At 39.0% G+C, this 27731-nt stretch overlaps 1 protein-coding gene across 3 annotated transcripts in view; it reads left to right on the top strand.

Moving 5' to 3' along the window:
• The window catches only part of LOC122811872 (transcobalamin-1-like), a 384117-nt gene that overhangs the window by 252699 nt on the left and 103687 nt on the right, over window positions 1-27731 (top strand). For all 3 annotated transcript variants that reach the window (XM_044084008.1, XM_044084007.1, XM_044084006.1), the window contains exon 6: window positions 23784-23970. In XM_044084008.1, coding sequence (XP_043939943.1) covers window positions 23784-23970 — 187 coding nt within the window. The remainder of the gene's footprint in view (window positions 1-23783; window positions 23971-27731) is intronic.

Genomic DNA, 27731 nt, shown 5'->3' with positions numbered 1-27731 from the left:
GCTATCATAGCCAGCCTTCATAGGGAATATGGTCATCTACCTCCTTGCTTGTTTATGTTCCGTATGACTGTAGTACTGTCTGGAATGACTTTCAGAGGTCCTGGTGACCACAAGTGATGGGGAGACATCAAGGCATGGATCACAGCCAAAATTTCCTTTATATTGATGTGCTTTAGTCTGTCTGAAATAGTCCACAGGCCTTGCACCTTTACCCACATGGAAGCTGCTCCCCAAGCCAAATCTGACACATCAGTAATAAGATTGCTTTTGGGTTTGAGAAGAAAATATGAGAGCAGAGTTCTGCTGAATTTGACGTCTCCTCCAATGCAGATCCCTTTTTAGGAAGTCTAAAAATGGAAGTTGATACTCCAGAGAATGCAAATATTGGTCTGTGTTTTTAGAAACCTTTACATCTTTCTCATTATCACCCTGGCTAGGGAATTATGAGAATCATAGAAACATGAACCCTATGATCCTGGGAAATTCTCTTGCAGAAGTCTAAGACTCACTGGAGATGTTCAGAAAATATTCCAAGTAAAATTCCACCACCATTTCTTGTGTCAAAAAGGCCTTTTGAGAAGAAGTATCTAGAAGGCAGTTGAGAAACACAATCCTATCAGATGGGAGTCAAGGACGATTTAAAAAAAAATGTATCTTGAAGAATGGATAAAACAGACATAACTCACGTTAATGACACTTGCATCTGGATAAAGATTCTGCAAAGCTAAGTAAGTTATGTGAATACGGAAAATATGAATGCCATTTAGTCTGCAATTAGCTATGTCTGGAAAATGGCATTTTATGAATGCCCTTGGAGCTCTAGATAATCCCAAGGATAAAGCAGAGAATTAATGTGACCCAGAAAAAAGAACTTAAGAGATTTTCTGAAGTCTGTGGCTATAGGAATGCAGTAGTAACTCACGGGAGGAATGATGGGTAATGGTTTCTGTAAGGGCAGCATTTTGAATTTTGGTACTTTCACTTACAGATTTAGAAATGAAAGCTCCAGTAGTGATTTCCAACAGGACTAATTCTTTGGTACCATAAACATCGTGGAATATAAGCCTTTGCCCCTTTGACTTGAGTTATTGGTTCTATGACTCATTGGATGAGTAAAAACTTATGATCCTGAGGAAAATATTCTGCTGGTTTGGAGGGTGGAGAAGAATTCTCCTGAAGAGTTGTTTGTGTCCAATGCCATCTGTAACCATCATGCACCACTTTTAACACCCAAGAGTCTGAGACAATCCCCCAAAGGGGGTGTTGACCAGTTTTGAGACAGATTTGTGGGGCTATTGGCCAGAGGAGAGGGAAGGGGGGGAGGAATACTGGTATTGTGCACTGTTGGTCTGCCCCTTTCTTTCTAAATTGACCCCTGCTTCTTGTTACTTCCCTCTGGCCACCTCTTTTTTGCACCTTGTTTGCCAGAAAATGACATGATTTTGCTTATCTGGATGTTTATGAAAGAGGGAGGCCTATAAGATATTTATTGGGGGACATGTAAAATATTCCCTAAATCAATTTCCCTTTTTCATCCTATTGTTTGAAAACGTGGATAGCAGATGAGCCAAACCATACCTTCTTATTTAAAGCAGAATCTAAGAGTTCAGACTTTACCTCATCATCAAACATTTGGTCATATATCTAAGCATATCTTCTCAGCACTGTAGCAGCCGTCCTAGACACACTGCCTGCACAATCATGCACACTCTTCAAAGCATGTCTGGATACCAGGGACAGATTTGAATAATTTGGTTCAAAAAAAGCTTTCTTGTCTATGAAGACTGCCCATATGACAAGGCATAAACTTCAGCATATACACCCAGTAATTAAGAAATCTGAAGGCTAAAGTGAAAGATGAAAATATGTTACGTATGTGGTCATTCATCTTGCCGTCTTTGTCACCATGTAAAAGGTTTGTATTTAAGACCAGCCTGTTAACAGCATGAGACACAGTGGAAATTGCTGCTGGGTCTGAACTAAGGTGAGAGAAAAGAAATGTATTAGTCTGAGGGACCTTCTACAATTTATCTGCTTATTTAGGGACTGATGGCTGGGTATCAATCAGACTCCAGTGTAATGATAGGGCAGTATTCATAATCTCAGCCTATGCTCCACAGCAGGGTTGTTATAGTGAGGAAAAGAGTGCATTCAGAAAGCATTTGCAGGATCTACTAGATGAAGTAGGACAACATGAATTGGTGTTGATAATGAGTGACTTAAACGCACATATCGGTCCAGACAGAACACGATATGAGGACTGCATGGGTCCACATGGGTGGGGAAACAGGAATAAAGAAGGAGATGCCATTCTAGACTTCTGTCTCGTAGATGCCTTGATAGTAGCCAGCACATGGTTCAGAAAGAGAGAAAGTCACAAGATCACATAGAAGAGTGGCCAACATGCAACACGGATAGGCTTCCTCCTAGTAAGGAAAAGGCACTGAGAGAGAATGAATGACTGCAAAGTCATCCCCAGTGAAACAGTCAGCCCACAGCATAAACCACTGGTTGCCACAATCAGCTGCATGCAGTAGTCATAGAAGGCTCTAAGGTCAACAGAGACCAGGCTGAAGACCTAGAAGTTGACTGGAGAGAAATACAACTGTTCAAGGAATTACTCAGGGCTCTAGCACCCCATGAAGAGGAGGAAATAGGTGAAGTTGAAGAAGAATGCCAGCACCTTAAAACAGCATGTTTGAGGACTAGTGAACAGCTATGTGGCTGAGCCAGGTATGGAAATAAAGTACATAAGGAAAGCTGCTGGTGGAATGCAGAAGTTCAGAACTTCATCAAAAGAATGAAGGAGTGCAGGAAAAAGTGGGAGACAGAAAAGACCAACAAGGCTAGGAAGGAATACTGGTTGTCTAACAAAGAAGCTAAGAAAGGAGTTGCACTAGCAAAGAATAGGGCATCAGAGGCACTCTACCAATTTCTGGAAAGTGACTCAGTAGGTGGCACAAAGAAACTATATCAGGTTGCAAGGCAAATACAGAAAGGTAAAGAAGATAGTCAAACACCCTTCATAAGGGATGCTAGCAACAACCTGCCCACCAGTCCACGGGACATCAAAGGCAGATGGAAGGAATACTTTCAGCAGCTTCTAAATGAAGAAAACCCCACAGAAGCTGTACTGCCCCAGACACAGCGTACAATGAATGAAGAAGAAGAACCCACCCTAGAAGATGTAAGAATAGCACTAAGGAAAATGAAGTCAGGGAAAGCAGCAGGCTCAGATGAGGTCACAGCAGATATGATCAAGATGCTGGGAGAGACAGGGGAGGAATGGCTCCTGAGGGTACTGCTAGCAGTGTGGACTGAAAGGTGTATCCCGGATGACTATAGAATAAGCATACTTGTGCCAGTGTACAAGAACAAAAGGGACATGCACAACTGTGGGCAGTACAGAGGCATCAAACTCTATCACATTGCATGAAAGTTCTGGAGAGGGTGACTGATAAATGGATACACAGAGTAGTAGAGTGTAAGATGGGAGATGAGCAGTTCTGATTCAGGTCAGGATGCAGCACAACTGATCCGATGCTTCCAGTGAGACAAATAGTTCAGAAGAAGCTAGAGATGAGGAAAGAGTCCAACTGGGCATTCCTAGACTTGGAGAAACCACATGGCAAGGTCCCAAGAAAGCTGATCTGGGCAGTACTTTGGTGTTTTGAAGTCCCAGAAACATTGGTAGAAATAGTGCAGGCTATGCACAAGAAACCATTGACTCAAGTATGCTGTTCATACTAATGATGGACTACATTAGCAAACAGGTTGGAGGGAACAGGTCAACAAAGTTGCTGTATGCAGATGATGTGGCATTACAGGAAGAATCTGAGCAAGAACTTCAGCCAAAGATAGGGGAATAGAATGCAAAACTGAAGGCACATGGGATGAAACTAAGTGGAGATAAGACAGTGGTAATAGCAGCACACTGGGGAAATCAGAAGAAGCTGAGAACTGAGATATAAGGGAAGATAGTGGAACAGGTAAATAGCTTCAAGTATCTGAGAGGAGTGGTTGAGGAGAAGGAAAGTCTGAATGAAGAGGTCAAAGCTAGAATCAGATGGGCTGCAGCCAACTGGCATAGAGTGTCAGGTGTACTCTATGACAGAAGAATGCCAAAGAAGCTGAAAAGTAAGGTGTACAAGACAGTGGTGTGACCAGTACTACTGTATGGTAAAGAAACCTGGGCAGTAAAGGCAGAGCAGATAAAGAACCTAGAGGTGATGTAAATGAAGTGCCTTGTAAAGGTGGTAGGATGCACTCTGTGGGATAGACAAAGAAATGAGGACATAAGAGCAGAAGCCAAAGTAGCTCCAATTGCAGAAAAGATCAAAGAGAGCAGATTATGGTGGGTCAGACACATGTGCAGAAAAGCAGAAGACAATCTGGTAAAGAAGATTCGGGACAAACAGGAAGAAGGTAAAAGGAAATGAGGAAGTCCAGCAAAGAGGTGGATGGATTGTGTGAAAGAAGATCTGCAATAGTCAGGCATTAATGTTGAAGAAGGCAGGAGTGTGGCACTGAATCGAAAGAGATGGTGACAGTTAATACAATTCACCGACCCCATGTAGGAAATGGGAAAAAGGAGGCTGATGATGATGATGATGGCTGGGTATCAGGAAGATTACAGGCAGCATTCAGCACATCCTCCAAGGTTGGCAGTGTAGGAAGGATGGGAGAAGAATGAAATATGTACATTTGTAACAAATCATAGTATCTCCTCAGTTCAAGGGAACAACTATTTGTCCCCATAAAAATGTCTCATTCACCCTGGCTATGGTCTAATTAAAAGAAAATTCTTCCACAGGATAATAAGAATTAATATTTTCCTCATCATCAGAGATCTGGGCTTGGGAATATGTAAGAGAAGAAGCCTTAAATCTGTCAAAGTCAGAATCATCAGACCTTGTTTCCTCAGCAATTACTTTAAAAGGATTGTCCACCCATAATTGCTTCTGCATACCAGGATTTGTTGTTTGCAATATCTTCATTGCCAAAGTAAAAAATTAATCTTTCTTCACTGCAATTACTTCTTCAGATGAGAAATGTTTTTTTTTTTTCTTAATAAGAGTTCCTGTGGAAGAAGAATGACTTGAAAGAGGGATTTCTGCCCAATCTAATGGTTTATTGTCCCAGTTAACTGAAGAAGGATCTCCCAGAGTGTCACCCACAGCTAAGGGAGATGGTTCTCCCATGCTCATATCAGACACTGGTGCAGCCAAACAGGATGTGGCCGACCCCTGGTTTGTGATAGCTAAAAGGACTAAAACAGTGGAAGTCAGAGAAGTGAGTGCGTGAATGGTCTGAGGAACAACAACTGGCCACTGTAGGTTCACCCTTTTTCAGCTGAGATGCAGACTGAGTCCATAATAAAGTCAGAGACTCCTTGGTAAGCGTATTTTCTTTCTGGGTACAGTGGGAGAAGAACCAGCAGGACCAGAGCAAGTATCCATGTTGTAGCCAAAGAAAGGTGCCAAACACGTAAAGCATTGCTGGAGCAAGTCAGTCAGAAGGTAAGTTGTCACTTTGTGTTCACAATTAACGCACTTACACTCAACACTTTTTCAAGTCCCTTCACAAGAAATAGGCATAAGCAGTATACAAATTTCCTGTCAGTACCCTTTTCAAACACTTAAATAGACTGACAAAAAAGAATATGGCAAGTAGGCTGTCACAAAGTGAGCATAAGCATATCACTCAACTGTCCGTATTTTTGCCTCATATTTTTGGCCTGTTCCTCATAAAATTTGGGGTTTTCTGGATTTTTGTGGCAAATTATTGAGGACTGAATTCACTATATAATGACTTTCAGAATTCATATCCTTCAAAAAAATGTATGGCAACACAAGACAGTTTATTCTAGCAACTTTCTAAGTTTATAAGAGCAATATTTTAAATTGCTCCCTATTTTGGGGGGTTTATCCCCATTATTTTTGTCTTTGTCCAGATTTTTGTATCAAAAGGTTGAAAGCTATGATCATAAGCACTACATAATACACATTTTCTTGCCCATCCATACAGTAACAGTTTTTGTCAAAAAATTAAACTTTACACAACCAGTACATGATTTCTCATAAAAAGCCCCAATTTACTAAAAAGTCTCTAATAACTAAAAGCATCTGTCCCTGGCAGGAAACTTCTGATACTCACAAAAAAATGCAGATCTTCGTAAAGGGGAAATACCATATTTAGTCAAAAAATAAATTAAATATATTTTTCTTAAAAGGTCAATGATTTCTGAATGGAGGGGTTCCCAAAAGGTTACTTATCTGCCAGAAAAGGAAGATCTCAGCCAATTGCTGCTCCTGTGAAGCTTGAGAGATGCTTCTTCTTGAGATAGCAAAAATGTACTGAAGTAATCACTCAGATTTCTGATTTCCCATCTTAGAACTAGCCAATCAGCAGTCAGACTAAAGGTGCTCGGGGTAACTGGAGCTTTGTGTAGCTTGCCAGCTGTTGTTTCCTAGGCAGGGAAACAACCCATATTGTCTAAAGGCTACTGCTTCAGTAGGAATGACGAACATCAGCCATTATTAGGGTTATATAAAAATAAGCACGCCACTGATATATCAAAAAACTGCAGACGTATTTGTTGTTATTTAGTAACAGCAAGGTAAAGTAGAAATTTAGCTAGATGTCCTGCAGATAGAATTTACTCGGCTAATTAAAGGAATATTTTTAACATGTCTGCATACATTTGTAAACTGGAGCATTTTTACAACAGTGAAATTTTCATCTGGATGAAAGAAACTATGATAAAGATGTAATTTACACAAAATGTTCATATGCTTTCATTCTGTAGTCATTAATTAAAAACATATTCTTTTCCAGTCTTTGCCCATCTGCCCTCTCCATGGCCATTCGGCCCCTTCATTCCCCATCATTGTGATGAGTGCCACATAGGAGGGGCTGTCATTAATAGAGCCACCAAGCATAATTTGAGGTTTTTATTCTATTTAGTCTCCCTGATCCTATTGCATGTACCTGGCAAGGCATAGGGGAGGCTTGTGTAATAGGATGACAGTGGACAATGTCCCTTCACTTCCACAGGGACTTTACCTCCAGGCATCCCTACCCACACTCCCCCCAAGGCATGAGAGGTGAGTTTCCTGGTCTCCACCAGGGAATTAACACAACCCAAAGTGTATGCGATCCCTTGACTCCCCCCAGATGAGGTGAGCAGGCAATTTATCTTTATTTCTCTCTCTCCCTGCCTCAGTTCTCCAGTGCTGGAGCCACTATTTGAACCTCAGGCATCTGGGACCCAGTCAGGGCTCTCAGGGCCACGTTCATTAATTATAAAGTTAATCAAACTAGGGGTTCTCTTAACTAACTTAAGGATAAGTAGTAGAATGGCTGATGAAAATGAGGTGGAGCTCTGAGTACAACGGGCAGGCCCCTTCCTTACATAACACCTATTACCTGACATCGTAAGGGATTACGTTTTCTTCAACATAAGCTACCTTACTGATAAAACTACATAGTATTATCTAACCAGTTATAGTCATGCAGAAAGTTTTCAGTCTGTAATACAACAGTTAAATTTCGGAACTCTAAACTTAGACTAAATAGCATTAGATGAAGGCAGACTGCTTTTGTAAACATTTGGAAGGTGAATAAAAGTTTCATACTCAAGGCAGGGTGTTTGAGAATGCTTGTATTTTTAAGCATTTAGGAATTACAGCAGATCAAGCTGACGGTGATGCAGCGGTTAGCACTGACGCCTCACAGTAAGAGGCTCTCCGGTTTGATTCTTGGCTGGGGTGCCTTCTATGTGGAGTCTGCATGTTCTCCCTGTGGTCGTGTGAGTTTCCTCCGGGTTCTCCGGTTTCCTCCCACATCCTAAAGACATGCTGTAGGTGGATTGGACACTCTAAATTGGCCCTTGGCATGAGTGTGTGCGTGTGTATGTATGCCTTCTGTGAAAGGTTGGGCACCGGGCTGGCAACTCGACACCGTAAAAACTCCACCGCCAATCATGAGCAGACAGGTGATCCACTGTGGCAACCCCTAAACAGGAAAAAGCTGAAAGAAGAAGAAGAGGCTGACTTTCAAAACACATTCAGTGCATATGTGATTCTAGTTACAGGGCCCTTAGAACTTAATACGCTCTGCTATTCAAAAAGATATAAAATTGTTCCCAAGCTCTTTAGCAGTTTAGTAAGGACTAAATTAGAGGCTGGTAGTATACTGTGATCCTGTTGTAACAGATGTTCAGTTATAACATTGGCGGCACAGTGGTGCAGTGATTAACATTGTCACCGCACAGCAAGAGGTTCTCCGGTTCGATTCTCGGCTGGGGTGTCTTTTGTGTGGAGTTTGCATGTTCTCCCTGTGTTCGCGTGGGTTTCCTCCAGGTACTCCGGTTTCCTCCCACATTCCCAAGACATGCATCTGGAGCATTTCTCCCCGGGCCTCCGCTGAAAACAGGCTCTGTGGAACCTAGTCGGACATTCCCGGTCAACAAATGTTAAATAAATAAATAAATAATAAAAATAAATAAATAAAATTTGAGAAGGCTCAGCATACCCTTACAAGCAAGGTTTAAGGGAACAGGAATATAAACCGAGACTAAACTAAGCCTCTTTCCTCTGAGTTATAGAACAAAATGCAACTTAATATACTAAAGCAGCTTTGGTTTATTTTATTTTGTTTGTGATGTGAATAAGTAGATTCTTGAATGATATGGTTGCAAAGAATTACATATAGGGATCCTCTGAAATTAAGAAAAACTCATACAGAAGGTATATAACCACCACCTGTCTTTTAGACTTGCTGGTTAAAAAAATGGAATTCCTTGCCTGTAGAACAAAGAAGCAATCCAGACACTGAACATTTTAAAAATAAATTTAACTTGAATTATTGTCAAAAGTGTTTTGAATATATTTATTAGACATCAGAGATAATAGGCCTCACCTGAGCTCTAATTCTTGATTCAGTTTCCTTGCAGAAACCACTCAATGTCTCCAGCATTAAGGATTAGAGCAATGTTCAAGTCTTGGGGTTCAGTTTATAACAATGCTAGCTGTTTTCCAAACTGAATAATTCAGCTATATCTGCTTTGTTCTTATTATAAACCTTAGTACAACAGGCACCAGCTATGCGTTTTATAGTGCCATTAAGCCTTAGTGACATTATATCTTCAGGCATTTTATTTATTCATTTATTTATTTATTTAACATTTGTTGACCGTGAATTTCATACTAGGATAGGAGCTATTTTCAGCAGAGGCCTGGGAAGAAATGCTCCAGATGCATGTCTTTGGAATGTGGGAGGAAACTGGAGTACCTAGAGGAAACCCACGCAAACACAAGCAGGACATGCAGACTCTGCACAGAAGGCACCCCAACCAAGAATCTAACTGGAGAACCTCTTGCTGTGAGGCAAAAACATTAACCACTGCTCCACTGCACCACCCATTTATCTATGATCAGCCTAATGACAAATTTGTCCATCTAATATTTCTTTTTCATATGTACATTAATAATTTCAAAACCATGTTATGTACAGGTTAATTAAATACGTCATTGTGCAGCTTACGTGATGGGCAATAGAACCAAACTGATAACGCCCTCTGTCTAGTACACTGGGAGAGATATTAAATGTTCGATACACTAATTTTGCATACTGTCATAATTTTCATGGTTCTTTAAATATTTTAACAGCGAAGCAGCACTGCAAAATTACTTAGACTCGTAAGAAAGCTCACAGTAGGACAAATTAAAAATGCTGCTAATAATATATGTGTAGCTTGTTTAGAAAACATAAAAAATACTTACTGTATTGCTGTAACAAGACCAGTTTAAAAACTTGGAATCTGATGAATGCTACCACTGTAAAGCTGAGGTTGTGATAAACATGATGTATATATTTCGTTAACAACACTTAAAGTTCTAGAGACATGAACATTTGCTTGTACTGTGAGATTATAATGATTCTGTCAAAAGGCTCATTTGATGCTTCAGTACAATTTTCCACAGCTCTGGTTGAGGCAACGAGCTAGTGATTTGTGTAGAAGTAAAGCGTATTCAGTCAAAATGTGGTCCTCTCAATGTAGTAGGAGTATCCCACTAACTTTACATAATGCTGATTATGAATGCAGAAAGCACCATTGGGCATCACTCTACTTCTGGCAAGCCTCCTACATTATAATAAAGAGCTATTAAACCATGCCAGTAAATAAGAACATATGATATGCCCGTCAGTATATCAGCCTCCACAGTTATACCTAAGATGAAATGCACTTACAGGTAAATGTTTCTAGTCATCTCTCTGCATTTGAGAAGCTACTCATCTAGCCTATGGGACTATTCAGCCTATCTGATAAATCACAGAACGCCTCTGGCTTTGTGACCAGTCCTCTACAGGTAAAAGGTCACTGTCTGCTCCTCTTCACAATGTATAAGCCACCTTGTTAAATAAAATAAGATATCAATACACAGGAGGTTCAGGTTAAAAAGTTTACTAGTGTACACCAGGAGGCAAAAAACGTACAAGTAAAGAATTTTGTCTGACATGAAACAGGAAGCACACAATTTTATATAGGTTTAACATTTAAGCTATGCCCACCTTACTGACGTGATATGTCACAGGGCATCTACATCACTTTAGCTTACAGTCTTCTATTCATAAAACTGTTGATGCTGTATATTTAATAAAAACTTTTCCTCTAGATACAATATGGCCTTGCTATCCAGCTGGTCAGACATAATGTCTTTCTGTAAAGTTACTTCTTCAAGGTTTCATATCAGTTCGAATACAATAGCAGCTTCAGTCTTTCAATACACGTCTTTGTTCTCTGTTACACTTTCTCACACAGCTGCATGCTATCTCAGTAACACATATACAAGGCCAAATCATTCCAACAGGAAAGAGCAGAAGATTTCATTATTTCACACATTTAATTTCCTGACCCAGCAGATAATCACTTGTGAAAAGCATAAACATTAAAACTTGCTAATCTAGCATTCTGCCAGGGTCAAAGATCAGCTTTGCTTCAAGCCACACTGCAGTTTCAAAACTACTTACATTTACACATGAATTAATTCTTACTGTTATATGATTAATAGAATAAAATGCATTATATACTACTTTGCTTTTTTAACTAGCATTTCTCATGTATTCAAATACACATTTTTCTAACATTTCCCCCCCTATTAATATGTTTTATTCTATTTTGAAGTATGCATAGTGTCATTTCATCTCCTAGCCTTTTCCACTTAGGATTTTCAGCTACATGAGTCATTCAATCTATACTTCAGAAAAAATGTCATCTGAGATCAATCTTTCAATCTCAATATCTTGGTACAAAGTTTCAGTAACAGATACATCAATAAAATCTTTGATTAATCTTTTCATGCAGGGAATTCCACAGCAAGCACATGCTCCTATTAGGAGTATACCCACACAAATGGCAATCAGAATATTTATTAGGAATCAACCCCACCCCCCAAATAGATTCTGGAAAAAGTCCGTCAGTGGGTTTAGGCCTGGTTCAGTCATGGCTGATACTTGCTGAATTACCTCTAGGTGGTTATTGATCTCATGACGATTGTCAGGAATATAAGCACAGCATTCTTCTTTGATAAGCGCACACGTACCACCTCTCACAGCTAGGGTGAAATCAAGAGCCATCCGATTTTGTAGTACAACAGTTCTCATTGCATTCAGTTCATCAGTCACCAGTTCTAGGGTGGAAAAAGTTGCATTACTCATTACTTCGAGAAGTTTCGACAACTTCCTCAGCTCCCAGATTGATTTGACTGCTCCATAGGCTGGGAATATTCCTGCCCAAGATATAACACTGTCACTCAAGTCCATAGGAGTCAATTTGCTTTTGTCTTTTACTGAATTGCGATCTTTCCAGCTGGATTCACAGGTTTTTCAACTGGACCTTCGGGCTTTCGGGCTGCTTCTCTCACATTTCGTATCTTACCCAAAGGTAATTCTGCAGTATGTCTTATTGCTGGAACCAAATAACCCAAAAAACAACTGCCGGACCAATTCTCAGGTAACCATTTATATGCCTTTTTCCCACAAATAAAATAACAGTTTTCTACTTTAGTACTAATACGCATCAGCCCTGCATGAAACATTTTCTGATCTATAACTGACAATTGTTTAAACAAAACTGGATTTTTGCGAATGTCATTCATAGTTGTTTTCAATGAGTTCTAATACGAGTCATAATTAGTATTGCAAAAAGTATTGCCATTACCATTCTTAATATAACATCAGTAAGATATGGTTATATTACAATTGCTCCAGCCGACCTGGAGGGTGTCATTTTTATAGAAACATACAACTCCTTTTTGTGTGACAGGTAAAAATAAAGCTATTTTGTCCTGTGATCTCACCGTTCCTGTATCGAAAAGTAAATTCTCCCAAGTCTCATTTATCCCCAAAGGGACAGCGGACATTATCAGTCCTCCATATGCTGTTGGTATAGCTGTACAAACCCAGCAATTTGAAATGTTCATAGTCTCTGCATATACACGTTTCATGGCTAGGTATGTGTTAAAATTTGGATGCCAGTCTATAGACATTTCATCATGCCTTCCCACTTTCACTTGTGTGGTTGTGTGTAGGATAAACCACAACAAGAGGAAAATTGTCACAATTACAGTCAATAAATGTACACTCAACAAAATTATTATGCAACATCTCTGGGGTTGATCTAAATTTCTATTCGCTTTGTTTTTGGCCATCTCGGTCTGGTTATGTATCAGTCACAAAGTTTTTATCAAGTTGAAAGTTCTTTACCAGTTTACAATGCGTCAAGTGAACCCAGGACGTCCTCTCGGCCACTCTAACTGCAGTAGGCGTTGCCAAGAGAACCTGGTACGGTCCCTCCCACTTTGGACTCGCCCAATTCTTCCTTTTCGTCACTTTCAGCCAAACCCACGACCCTGGGGTCAAAACTGCTTCCACCGGTCTGGTCTGTTCCTTATCTGAAAAAGAGTTAAACTGCAAAACAGATTTATTTGTTAACAGTTTCCACATATAACTAGCTAATGAACTGTCAGCCTCTTGCTCTGCAGGCATGAGAGCTTTCCACTGAGGCACATAATATGCTCTCCCAAAAACCATTTCAAAGGGAGTCAAACCCTTTACATTTGGAACCGTTCTCATACTCAGCAGTGCTAAAGGCAGACAGTGTATCCAATTCTTTTGGGTCTCCTCTACTAGATTCCTAAGTTTGCTTTTTAGGGTACCATTGTACCTTTCCACCAGTCCTGCTGACTGTGGGTAGTAGGCACAATGGTTCTTTAAGGAGATACCAAAAAAATCTACCAAGTTGGTGGATTGTCTGGTTTACAAAATGTGTGCCATTGTCACTATAAATCCTTTCCGGAATGTCAAATCTAGGGATTACTTCTTTTATCAGGGCTTTCGCCACTGTTTCTGCATCTGGGTTTTTGGTTGGAAAAGCTTCTACCCATTTAGAAAACATGTCTACAATAACTAAACAAAACTTTTTCCCTTCACATTTATTCAACTCTATGAAATCCATACAAATAGTATGGAACGGGTATGGTGGTATAGGAAAACTTCCTTGCTTGGTTTTAAATGCTCCTTGTGCATGGTGCTTGTTACAAGTATGACAAGCTGCACAAAATATTTTTGTGTAGTTTGTGTATCCATATGTTTGGAATATTTGGTTTACTAACTGTACCATCCCCCCTGTTGAGACATGGCACTGCCCATGGCTCAACAAAGCTGCATATCTAAATAAATTAGATGGCAATATTGGTTTTCTTTCTTTGGAAATGTACAGTCCATTCTCAAGAATTGCACCTCGTTTTACCCATTTTTGTTTCTCTGCTTTTGTAGTAAGCATCTGCATTGTTTTTAACATGTCTAAATCTAAAATCTCAGAGGGTTGTAATTCCTCATTTAAAAGTAAAGTTACTGAGTCTGAGGCTGCTTGCTTTGCAGCTGCATCAACTCGCGCATTGCCTTTTGAAATCTTATCCTGCTGTTTTGTATGAGCTACACATTTACAAATAGCTACTTTGGTAGGTAACTGAATAGATTCTAATAACTCCAAAATAAATTGCGCATGATTAATAGGCTTTCCACTAGATGTTATCATTCCTCTATTTTTCCATTGTTGTGCAAATGCATGTACTGTAGAAAAAGCATACTGACTATCAGTATATATGTTCACACACTTGTTTTTTGCTAAAGTACATGCCCTCGTCAAAGCTACCAATTCTGCTGCTTGTGCAGATAAGTTGTGTGGTAAGGACTGAGCTTCTAAAATTTCAGTGTCTGTAACTATTGCATACCCTACCAGATTCTTCCCTGTAGGACCCCTTCTGCATGAGCCGCCCACATAATATGTCACCTCGGCATTATCCAAGGGCATATCTGTGAGATCTTGTCTAGGTAAAGCTAACTGTTCAATTTCCTGCAGGCAGCTGTGTGGTGTGCCATCCGCAGGAGTTGGGAGTAATGTTGATGGATTTAATGTCGTACATCGTTCAATTGTCATATGAGGTTGGCTCAGCAGTATAGTCACACACGAAAGGTGTCTAGCAGGGGAAAGGTATGCCACTTTTTCTTGCAGTAAAATTATAGCAACTGCATGAGGCACTCTCAATGTGAGAGGGTGGAATAACACCACTGAGGCCGAAGCCTGTACTGCCATTGCAGCTGCAACTACTGCCTGTACACAGTAAGGCAAAGATCATGCCACTGGGTCTAACTGTGATGAATAATAGGTTATGGGGCGTTGCTTATCCCCATGTTGTTGCATCAATACTGACGTCATATATCCTTGCTTACAATCTACGGTCTGAAAAAAAACATTTGTGATAATTTGGAAGTCCTAAAACTAATGAAGAAGCTATCAACTGCTTCAACCTGCAGAAAGCCATTTCTGCTTCGGGTGTCCATTGTAAGATATCTTGTGCTGCCATTGGTGTCTTATATATCAAGTCAGTCAGTGGAGCAGATTCCAAAGCATAATTTGGTATCCAGCTCCGACAAAAATTAGTTGTACCTAAGAAAGACATAATTTCCTTCTTGGTTGCTGGTTTAGGTGCTTGCAAAATTGCTGTTTTTCTTTCCTCATCTAGTATTCTACCCTCATTGGATATTACATATCCCAAGTATCTAACTTGTTTTCTCCAAAGTTGTAACTTACTTTTGTTTACTTTGTGTCCTTGTGTTGCTAAAAATTTCAATAATGCTACAATATCCTCCCTGCACTGTTGCTGGGTGGGGGCTGCTAGCAAGATGTCATCTACGTAAAGTAGAATTTGACTACCTCCCAGTGGGGTAAACCCTGCCAGGTTGCTAGCCATTTCTTGTGCAAATATTGTTGGACTCTCACAATATCCCTGTGGTAGTCGAGTATATGTATACCTTTTACCTTGAAATGTAAATGCAAACCAATATTGACTATCAGGATGTATAGGTATTGAAAAGAAAGCATTGCTAATATCTACCACAGAGAAATATTTCTGATGCGGTTCTAAATCGTTTAACAAAGTATGTGGGTCTGGCACCGTAGGTGCTCTAGGTATTACTGCATTATTTACAGCTTGTAAATCTTGTACCATCCACCATTCCCCATTTGCTTTTTTAACAGGAAATAGGAGTGTATTATATGGTGAATCAGGAGATTCTACCAGTACTCCTTCTTTGAGTAATGCTGCTATTATAGGCTTAATTCCTATTTCTGCATCCTTTCTCAAAGAGTATTGTCTTTTCTGTGGTCTAAAAGCTGACTTTGGGGTTATTGTAACTGGTCCTGCTGTTCGAATAAGTCCTACATCTGACTTGCCTGTTGACCAAAGAGTTGGAATTTCACATAAGGCCTTTTCTTCTTCTTCTAATAAGAATGCTAATCAGCTGTCCTCGCTAGATTGCAAGTGTACAGCTGGATGTGTCTGTGTCAACCAATTCAGTTTTTGTTTTTGTATCCCTTGTTCTGATAGTTCTAAATCAGTCTGTTTCTCCCATCTTGTTACTTTTTCTCCTAAGTCTGCCCATTTGACACTTTTGTTCTTTGTCAAGCTGACGTGGTAACCGATTTGATCTATACAATGCAAGGAATTCTTGAGGTAACGAACAGCTAACTACACTGTTCCCCTCAGTATCCCAGTACAAAGTATGCAAAACCAATCTAGTTGCACGATTTCTAAACAATTCTTGCTCATACTCTATCAGGTCCTGGTGTAGTACAGTAGTAGAGAGTACAGTGTAACAAATGCTGTCGATCAGTGTCAAGGGAGGGGGCTTTACTGATGGCTATGTTCATCAGTTCCTCGGTTACTGCCCCTGGACCAGTCGTGACTAGGTCCTGGCTGTACCAGTAAAAAGTTTCACCCTCTGATCGCACTACAAAAGTATCCATTTGTCTCTGTGCCTCCATACCTTGTCCAGTTGGAACTACTGCTATGCCAAATATCTGCATAAGGTCTCTGCCTAATAGGTTTACTGGACACTTTGCAGAAACAACAATTTTACTTCTCTGGGTCATACCTGAAACAGGGTCAGCTATTGCTATATCATGGGAAAGTGGTTCCCTGTATAGCTGTCCGTTTGCTGCTTTCACTAATATATAATCAGGTGATTCGGAATGTTCTGGTAACTTGGAGGGGTGTATCAAAGTCCGTGACGCTCCTGAGTCACACAGGAATCTGATTTCCCTTCCCTCCACCAGAAGTGTAACTTCCGGTTTCGTATCTGCTAAGTAGAGCTCTAAACTCAATAATGCTAAGTCCAAAATTTCACTTTCTTCATCCTCCATATCTACTTGCACTTCCTCTATTCCTTCTATCACATTTACATTTGTTTTTTGTTTATTAACTTTTCCTGATGATTTCTGACTTTCACATGATGTATCTTCACTATCATATAGTCAGTCCCCATCTCCCTTATCTTCTGTATTTACCTTTTTGTTTTGCCTACAATCCCTTGCTAGATGTCCCTTTTTTCCGCACTTGAAGCGCTCACCTCTCTTTTTTCTTTCTTCAAAATCATCTGATCGTTTGTCAGACTGTTTGTTTCCCTGGGCAGTCTTCTTGCCCTTTTTACCTGACTGTAATACAAATACTTCAGCTCCGTCTTCAGCAGCGAAGACTTGCGCCTTCTTTTTCTTTTTACTATTAAAATGTCTTTCAGCATGTCTAGCGTATTCAAGCAAGGCTTGTAGCCTCCCTGTTCGATGGTCTATCATATGCTTCGTAATGAAGCTACTAATAGGTGCAATGCAACCTTTCAAAAATGCATTTTTTAATTGTTGTTCATATGGGGAATAATTCGTTTGGTTATCAGGAACCGACATACCGCTATGATTATTAAAACATTCTAATAATCTAGCATAGTACCCATCTATTGTCTCATTTTCCTGTTGTATGCATTGATTAATGCAAGTCCAGTCTGCTCTAGGTTTCCATTTCTCAGAGATTCGGTCTGTCAGACCTTTCACTCTGTTGTCTAACTCCGCGTCACTATGTGGGAGTGGTCTAAGCTCTGCATTACGAGGATTCCAGGTGCCACAAATTATGTGCCAATCTGGACCTATAATTTGTCTTACTACTTTTTCTACTTCTTCCCCATTCAAGTGGTAACTCAATCTCATGCCTTGTAAATCTTCTAAAAATTTCGTAAAATTAACTTTCGGATGGGGGATTCCCTCAGTAGCCTTCCGGATATCTTCCAGTGTCCATGGTCTATATACTAAGAGTGTTGGGTCCTGCCCTTCCTGTCCTGCCTGAGGATTTGGAACTTCTATAAGTGGGCATATTTCTTCCTCACTCTCATCCTGTAGATTTCTCTCTATTTGGTATGATTCTGTGTCCCTATGTGTTTTATGTGTTCGAGACCTAGTCTCAATAGGATCTCTAACAAATGGTTGTGGTCTTGCTGAAACTTCAGGATAACGCGGAGGCAGACCAGCCTGTCCACTAGCTTCATATCCTGAAAAGGGTAAGGGAGGGGGCAAGGGAGGAGGAGGGGGAGCCGTCGTTATTACCAAGTTATTATCCTCTTTGTCTGGAAATAATGTTTTTGAATTTTTAAGCTTCTGTTTCTACGATTTGCTTCCTCAATCCACCTGTGTGCCTGAGGAATGCCTAATTGGCATTGCTTTTTTGCCTGACCTCCCATGTCAGATTAAAGCTGTTTAAGGAGTTTCACTAGTGAAGTTTTATCTAGTTTACCATCAAATTCATATTTACTAACACATTTCGTATAATACCTAACGTTATCAGAACGTTGCAATTGCATGTATTTTGCGTCTTCGGTTAGGGGTGGATCTCGTGATGTTTTAGTGCACTGATTACCCATGACAAAGAAAATGTTACGTAACCCTTTTTATCACGTGATATCAAGTTCTCAGTTCCTGTTCACAGTTTATATAGAATAACTGCCTACCTTATTCTGTTACCCTGATCTATGACCAAATATACAGTACTTCCTTTTGTCCCTGATCTGCAAAACAAATCTTGACAACAATATACTGTAACCTAGTCCCTGATCTAAAACAGAAAAAAAGCAAATTCTTCCTACCTGAGCCTCCGGTATTGAGAAAGTCCAAGTTCCGCTTTTTGGCCACAGATCAGAAAGTGGCCAGCCTCTTTACACGACAATTCAGTTGGAGGTCTTTTCACTCAAGAAGAACCATTTCGGTAACTTCTCCAGCGCAGTATTCGACCACCGATACGCTCTGATCTGCGGCTTACCAAGGGAATTCCGTCTGCGAAGGACCAAACTGTTAAATAAAATAAGATATCAATACATAGGAGGTTCAGGTTAAAAAGTTTACTAGTGTACACCAGGAGGCAAAAAACGTACAAGTAAAGAATTTTGTCTGACATGAAACAGGAAGCACACAATTTTATATAGGTTTAACATTTAAGCTATGCCCACCTTACTGATGTGATATGTCACAGGGCATCTACATCACTTTAGCTTACAGCCTTCTATTCATAAAACTGTTGATGCTTTATATTTAAAAAAAACTTTTCCTCTAGATACAATACAGCCTTGCTATCCAGCTGGTCAGACATAATGTCTTTATGTAAAGTTATTTCTTCAAGGTTTCATATCAGTTCAAATACAATAGCAGCTTCAGTATTTTAATACACGTCTTTGTTCTCTGTTACACTTTCTCACACAGCTGTGTGCTATCTCAGTAACACATATACAAGGCCAAATCATTCCAACAGGAAAGAGCAGAAGATTTCATTATTTCACACATTTAATTTCCTGATCCAGCAGATAATCACTTGTGAAAAGCATAAACATTAAAACTTGCTAAGCTAGCATTCTGCCAGGGTCAAAGATCAGCTTTGCTTCAAGCCACACTGCAGTTTCAAAACTACTTACATTTACACATGAATTAATTCTTACTGTTATATGATTAATAGAATAAAATGCATTATATACTACTTTGCTTTTTAAACTAGCATTTCTCATGTATTCAAATACATATTTTTCTAACACACCTAAATAATTTGGCTCTATTAGGCCAATCTAATGAATCTCAGAATACTCCTGGCATGATGTAAGTGCACCCTACCAACACCTATGGTGGTATGTTGGTGAGCATAGCTGCCTTTGAAACAGTTGACCAGGGTTCAGTTCCTGGCCAATGCAAGCAGTCTGTACATTTAATAGTCTCCTACAGGTTACTAAGATGTGATTGTGATCTATCGACATACAAGACATCCTTGGACCAGCGCTGATGGACCTTTTGCACCTCTACAAAATGAGAATCAGAACCACTAGATCCAAGGATTTAAATTTTGCTTGCAACATAAATAGGACATGCTGGAGAGACAGATACAGTGGATATAAAAAGTGTACACACCCCTATTAAAATGCCAGATTTTTGTGATATAAAAAAACGAGACCACAATAAATCATTCCAAAACTTTTCCCCCCTTTAATGTGACCAATAACCTGTACAATTCAATTGAACAAAGAAACAAATCTGTTAAGGGAAACTATAAAATATAAACTAATACTTTGTTGGGCCTTTTGATTTAATTACAGCATTTAGTCTTCTTGGGTAGGAGTCTATCAGCATGGCACATCTTGATTTGGCAATATTTGCCCATTCTTCCTTGCAAAAGCACTCCAAATCTGTCAGATTGCAAGGGCATCTCTTGTGCACAGCCCTCTACAGGTCACCCCACAGATTTTCTATTGGATTTAGGTCTGGGCTGTGGCTGGGCCATTCCAAAACTTTAATTTTCTTCTCGTGAAGCCATTCTTTTGTTAATTTGGATGTAAGCTTGGGGTTATTGTCATGTTGAAAGGTGAAATTCCTCTTCATCTTCAGCTTTCTAGCAAATGCCTGAAGGTTTTGGGCCAAAAGAGACTGGTATTTGAAACAGTTCATAATTCCCTCCACCTTGACTAAACCCCCAGTTCCTGCTGAAGAAAAGCAACCCCCAAGGCATGATACTGGCACCACCATGCTTCACCATGGGAATGGTGTTCCTTTTGTAATGCAAAGTGTTGTTTTTGTGCCAAATGTACCTTTTGGAATTGTGGTCAAAAAGTTCAACTTTGGTCTCATAAGACATTTTTCCACGTGCTTTTGAGAGACAATGTGTTGTTTTGCAAATTTTAGCTGGACCTGGATGTTTTTCTGTGTAAGAAAAGGCTTCCATCTTGCAGCCCTACCCCATAGTCCAGCCATATGGAGAATACGGGAGATTGTTGTCACATGTAGTATACAACCAGTAATTGCCAGAAATTCCTGCAGCTCCTTAAGTGTTGCTATAAGTCTCTTGGCAGCCTCTCTGACCAGTTTTCTTCTCATCTTTTCATCAGTTTTGGAGAGACGTCCAGTTCATTGCAACGTCACTGTTGTCCCATTTCTTGATGACTGTCTTCGCTACATTGCATGGTATAGCCAATGCTGTGGAAATTTTTTTGTACCCTTCTCCTGACTGATACCTTTCAACAATGAGATCCCTTTGATGCTTTGTAAGCTCTCTGTGAACTATGGCTTTTGCTTTAGCAGGCAACTGAGTAAATGTCAGGAAAATCCTACTAAGACAGCTGAACTGTATTTGGGGTTAATCAGAGACTCTGTAATTGATGCTTTAATTGGTGCTTCAACAAAGTATTAGTTTAAGGGTGTACACGCTTATGCAACCAGCGTATTGTACATTTTTTTAATATTTTTCCCCTAACAGATTTGTTTGTTTTTTATTTGAATTGTACAGGTTATAGGTCACATTGAAGGTGGGAAAAGTTTTGAAATTATTTATTGTGGTCTCATCTTTATATCACAAAAAACTGGCATTTTAACAGGGGTGTGTACACTTTTTATATCCACTGTATATGTCTCAAAGGATCCCCATGCTCTGGAACAGGCTCCCCATCCATATGAAGCAGAGTCCATCCCTAATCCTAAAGCTTGACCAGTGGAGGAAGAATCAAAAATGTACTCTGACTCTGGCCACCATGTTTCTGATAAACACAGGCAAACAGTAACTATGCTAAAACTAACATACCCCCACAAATAACCATTATAAATTTCCTAATTAACATACCTCTCCTAATAAACTCCCATGATACACAGGGACACAATTGGGTTAGGTTGCACAGCTAGGTTTATAAAGCCACTGGTGGTCATCATTAGCCTAGTATATATCTATGAACCTATGACCAAAGGAACTCATAAGTAAAAGGTCACTGGCCACCTTTCTGCATAAAACAAGACACTTGCTTTATGTTGTTAAACGTTCATTCTTTCATTCCTTCATTAATTCATTTTGCAATTACCCACTTAATTAATTTCAGGGTTGCAGTAGAGGTTGAATCTATTCTGGCATTTATTGTACACAAGGCATTAAAACTAATCCCAGATGGGGTGCCAGCCCATCACAGGATATACACATATTCACTCATATGTGCCACACACACCTATGGGCTATTTTAAGAACAACCAGTTGGCCAATGGTATAACTTGGGGATGTGGGATGAAACCAATGCACAGAGCAAAATCCCATACAAAGACAATGAGAACATGCAGACTCTTCACAGAAGGCACCCCAGCCAAAAAAAAACTAATACTAAGTCAACAAAGCTAACACGCATGCCAGTGTGCTGTCTCATTGTTTCTGTTATTAAACATCATGTTTAATAAACATTGCATATCATGTTTCTTCATTAAAACAACTACATAATGCTTTAAGGAAACAACCATCCATGTAGTTACACATATTAATTGCTTTAGCTAAGGGCCTACTGCCAACCAGTTTGATACCCTTACACTAATTAAGCAAAAGATGAAGGAATAAAATATCTCAAAAGGGGTGAAAATAAGAAGTACAGCTACTTGGGATAGACTGACTTGTTTTAAATCCAGAGCCATAGCTCTGACAACTAGCACTCCAGGCGGTCCCCAAAATGGCACACTCCCTACACCAGAAGTTGAGACCAACAAGTCTGTTACTGTACTATCACCAAACTGAAGATCAACAAGGCTGCTACTGTACTTATGCCCAATCAGCAACTCTTCCGATGTGCCAGTCTCTTTTCCCCTTGCAGCATGTACCTGTCACTTACCCTGAAAATAGATGTAAAAACATTACTCTTACCCTGAAAATAGATGTAAAATATTACAGTTTCCCTCTGCATTACTTGGTATGAATGGGGCAGTTCTGTCTAGATTTTTATGGAAGTACTGCTTTGAAAGGTCATACTTGGATTCTGGGTACATTTTTACATTCTGCTTTCCTTTTAGATTTTTTTTTTTTACTTATTTGATTTTTTTATTGTTTCTTTACTTATTTGATTTTTTTATTTTTTTTTTTACTTATTTGATTTTTTTATTGTTTTTTTACTTATTTGATTTTTTTTTACTTATTTGATTTTTTATTGTTTTTTTACTTATTTGATTTTTTTATTGTTTCATACTTATTCTTCCCTTTATACAGTGGTGAAAGTGAGCAAGAATGCATAGGAACAAAAGTTACTCTACTTCTTTCTACTAATATTTGAATATAATTTTTAAACCACCAACTTAATAATGTATTTTTTTCATTTATAGCCCTAAATTACATACTTAAATTATTTATTTATTATTTGTTAACTGGGAAAGTCCGACTTAGAATGAGTCAATTTTCAGCGGATTCCCGGGCAGAAATGCTCCAGACATATGTCTTTGTAAGGTGGGAGGAAACCAGAGCACCCGCAGGAAACCCACACGAATGCAGGAAGGACATGCAGACTCTGCACAGAAGACATCCCAGGTGAAAATCAAACTGGAGAACCTCTTGCTGTGAGGTAACAACACTACTGCTGCACCACTGTGCCATCCTAGATTAGATATTTCCATCATACAATGTAAGTGATGTAAGCTAGTCTCATTTAAATGTTTTACATCATTAAGCCCTCAGTATGGCTTCATTCAATCATTTTACAGAGTCAGACTTTTATTTTGCATTTTTTCAAATTTACTCTTGTCAGAATTTCAGTTCTTTTTGACCACTACATTGATCATCTTGTCCAGAGCTGTGACATTATTATTTTTTTTGTCAGGAGAGATTATGACTGAATAACTTAACATATCCATTTTGTGAATACATTCAAGGATTGGACTTGAGAAATTCACCTTGAGCAGTTCCTGAACACATTTTGAAAATATATAACAAATAGTTATGATTGATGACTGGTAAGCTGTAGCAGACATCTATAAAACTTGAACAATTAGTTTGATTTGTATACATAGCAGGCATAATTACCTATTTGTTGCAACTGTACAGTAATACATAACCATCCTCTTTTCTTCTTCACAGGCTTTGACAGTAACCAGCACATTCTATAACACCAGTGACTGGAACTATACCCAAACCATTCAGAAGGTTCTCAGTGAAATTCCAAATGGAACTTTCAGTAATCCCATGGCAGCCTCACAGGTCATCCCATCACTAGTGGACAGGACATACTTTGATGTTACCAAGCTGCAATGTTCCCAGGACACTGGTAAGTTTTCACTTAATAGTAGGAACAGATCATTTCTCCCTTAAAATAATAAAAAGGTCCAGGCCACCAATGAAGGCAAAAAACTTTTATATATATTAACACTTTCGTCTTGACACAAGACTTCTTCAGATATAAATCACAGATGCTACACAGTGGACCTTTTTATTATTTTGTATTTTGGTGCATTTTGCTTCGTTTTACCTGTGTGCTTTGAAGTTCTCCCTTAAAATAAGTCAACGGTGAAAAAGAAAATAATGCTAGGTAATGTGGGAATACAGACGAAAAACAAAAGGATGTGGCCTTGAAAAAAGGCTGATAGACTAGGACAGCATATAAGAGAAGGACAGGGAAAGAAAGTGAAGGAAGACATGAGTTCAGGGCTGGTGGAGATAAAAAAGAAGAAAAGGGACTTGCAACTGTTAGGAAAACAATAATTTGTATCTCATACTAAAATTGGCATTGCATTCAGAGAGCTTTGTGAAGCAGATCTGCAAAACAGAATTTAAAACAGGAAACATTCTTAAGAGATGAATTAAATGCAAAAATTAGTTTTTATATTCTTATTTTTGTATTAGCAATGCTAGCTAACTAGGTTTTTATGTAAGACCTGGGCATTAATTGAAAAATCCTTCAACAAAGAGATATTCTTGCCTTTGTTATCATACAGATGGTCCCAGAGGTCCAAAAAAGCAGTTAAAGTTATAACAGGGAAAAAAACACTGCCATGTAAGTCACATAACTACATTTCTGCAAGCATTGGACAGCACATAGTAAAACATGTTTCTGAGATGCATTGGTGTTGGTGTTTAAAACAGACAAATGCTAAAGGGGAAGTGACAAAGGGCTCCAAAGTTTTGGGGAAAGCAAAGATCAAGACAGATCCTGGACAGACAGTGGTAGTGAGTACTGTACTATATGTCAGATGGGTAAGGCAGGACCAAACAAGTTCCTGAATGACATTCTCAGTGGGGACTACCTCACAAGTAGAGAATAGTGTAGGATTTGATAGATTCCTAAGGAGAAAAAGCATGGAGGTTTACATAGCATGAGTGAAGAGTAACACAGGACCAGACAGATCCCTAAGAAAGAATGGCATTGACTGTTATACAGCACAGGTTGGGGTAACATGGGATTAAATAGATCCATGAGGGGCAATGGCTCTGGGGACTGGTTGCTCAGCATCTGCTTTGATAACATGGCACCAAGCACATTTTAAGGGAGAATAGCACAGACAGTTCCAAACCACAAATTGAGAGAGAGTCGTAACACAGGTCTGCCAATATAGAATCCTGAGGGAGAAGGCACAGAGGGTTATGTATCAGAACTAGGGAGGTTAGTTGCTGAAGTATAACAGTGGAGGAGTGTTGCATACATTAAGGAAAGCACTAAAGTTACACTATAACTGACGTGTTGTATTTTTTTTTTAAATAATGCTTTATTTCTATGCTTTCGTGTTTTTATTATGTAAATTAGAAATAGTCTCATAAATAAAGCATTAATAGCATAATTAACAAAATCATTTTCCACTATAGACACATGAAACTACGTGGGAATCCAATATATGAAATGTCATCCAAGTAGACAAGACATTTTATATTAAATGCTTCTTTTTTATTACATTTTTTAACTCTTTGATATTACTGATGAATATAATGAAGGTAGCAGTACATTTATTTTATTTTTTATTCTTTTTGTTGTTGCTTTTATGTCATATGTGTCTGTTTAGCTTAAAGTATACTGCATATCCTATTAATTCTGCATCCCTTTTTAGGTAATGTAGTCATCAGCTAACATCTGTTATGATACAGGTGACAATGCTAAGGTAAATATTGAAGTCACTTTGCCCTGATAATCAGATGCTGTATTGTGGCAGGATGAACACATAGAGAGACTGAGACAGGGATGGAGATCAGGTAAATCATTAGCTACAAGCAACAGGTACAGCATTCTGAAAAAAAATAAACTGTGTGGTACAACTTTGCCATGCCCAGTGTTTGCATGAGCTTCACATCTCAGAAATTTAAGATTAAACCAAATTACTGAAATTTTGTTCTTTATCCTTGTTCTTGTAAAAATGCATGTGCCCTGCTTGATCACTGTGCTGTTAAACAACCAGAGATTCTATCACAGAATAGAACAATAACACAGACATCTGGTACACACAAACAAAAATAAACTTTCTCAGACCAGGATTGATGTCAGTGACTAAGGAGACTGCAAGATTATATAGCAATAGTGTTCTAGGCAACACTTCTTAGATGCAAAACAAAAGTCAATTTAGGACCCGACCACAGCACATAGTAACCTTCCTCTCACCTCTCTACACTTACTTAGATCAGTGGTGTGCCTGTCTGCCCATTCACTTCACCACAGGACTTCCTGATCCAATTAATGTACTTTTATCACCAACATTACTGCAGCATGTAGAGGTCAAATCCTGTAACAATAAAAATTCCAAAGGATGGAGTAGCCAGAACAAGCACCAAGCACTAAATCCACCACACTGGCTGAACTGGACTCAACAATAGGAGGACACCAACAGATTTTAGAGAAGACCAACTTTAATAAAGCTTTCGTCTCGAAGAGACTTCATTAGAATAATTTTCACCACCATTATAACACATTATATACAAAACCAAGATAATTAATCAATTAAGTAATTAGACCTAATAAAAAGTCAATAATTCCTTTTAAAACTAAAAAATGCATACAAATATACTTAGAAAATTATTCTGATGAAGTTTCTTTGAGATGAAAGCCATATTAAAGTTGGTCTTCGCTAAAATCTGTTGGTGTCCTCCTATTGTTGAGTCCAGTTCAGCCAGCGTAGTGGATTTAGTGTTCAGAGGTCAAATCCTGTTTAGGCTACAGCTAATTTTGAGAGTTCCAAGTTGAAAGTGACAATATTCCCATTTTTTCTGGTTTATAGTCATGTTCTATACTATATTTTTGTGCCTGTGGTGAATTTAGTGATTCCACTAGAAGGAAGCAGCTTAAAGTTCTACATATTGCTTTTACTGAATAGAAATAATAGAACACCTAAGCAAAGAAAACACTGTGGCTTCAGCAGAAATTTCTGGCAGTGACCCTTCATCTCTAACTTCTATAACCAATAAGACAAAAACAGTCAATTATTAATTCAATTTTTACAAGCACAGCTAAATTACTGTCATTAGAGAAATCAGATCAAGCAAACAGTGGGCAGTCACTAAAATCTTTTTTAGGGAAACTGCCATGCCAGTGCAAGCAGTCCAGATGTAGAATTACCATACTTTGTCTACTAAAACTCTGCTTCCCATAATTCTCTGTCCTTTACTGCAGCACAGTACCACACCAAGGGGGTGAGTCCAAATGTCTTCAAAGGGGCCTTTATCCCACTCCAAATCATCCAGCACCCTACATTCCTCATACAATGCATCTTTAAAACTAGTCAAGTGGTATGGACATGACCCAAATCCATAACTGTTGTAGCCCTGCATAGTAACACCCTCTAACACTCTTAACTGGCTATTTACCACACTTAATAAGATCCTCATTTGGCATGTCACTGCATATCTCAAGTTCGGGGAGCCCCATTCCCCAATAACCCTGTGACAAATAGGAAACACAAGATGAAATTCTCCCCTACTTGCTCCCCAAAACACTATCATTAAAACAATCCTGAATAACTCCCAAAATCGTATGTGGAGCGAGGACATACAAATTCCTTAACACAAACATAATGTAGCATTATCAGTGGCTACACAGCTTGGATCCTACCA

The sequence above is a fragment of the Protopterus annectens genome, chromosome 9.part0 (assembly GCF_019279795.1).
Source record: "Protopterus annectens isolate FY-2018-M chromosome 9.part0, PAN1.0, whole genome shotgun sequence".
Taxonomy (NCBI): Eukaryota; Metazoa; Chordata; order Ceratodontiformes; family Protopteridae; genus Protopterus; species Protopterus annectens.
Note: the sequence above shows the minus strand (reverse complement) of the source record. Positions and strands in the feature narration are given on the sequence as shown.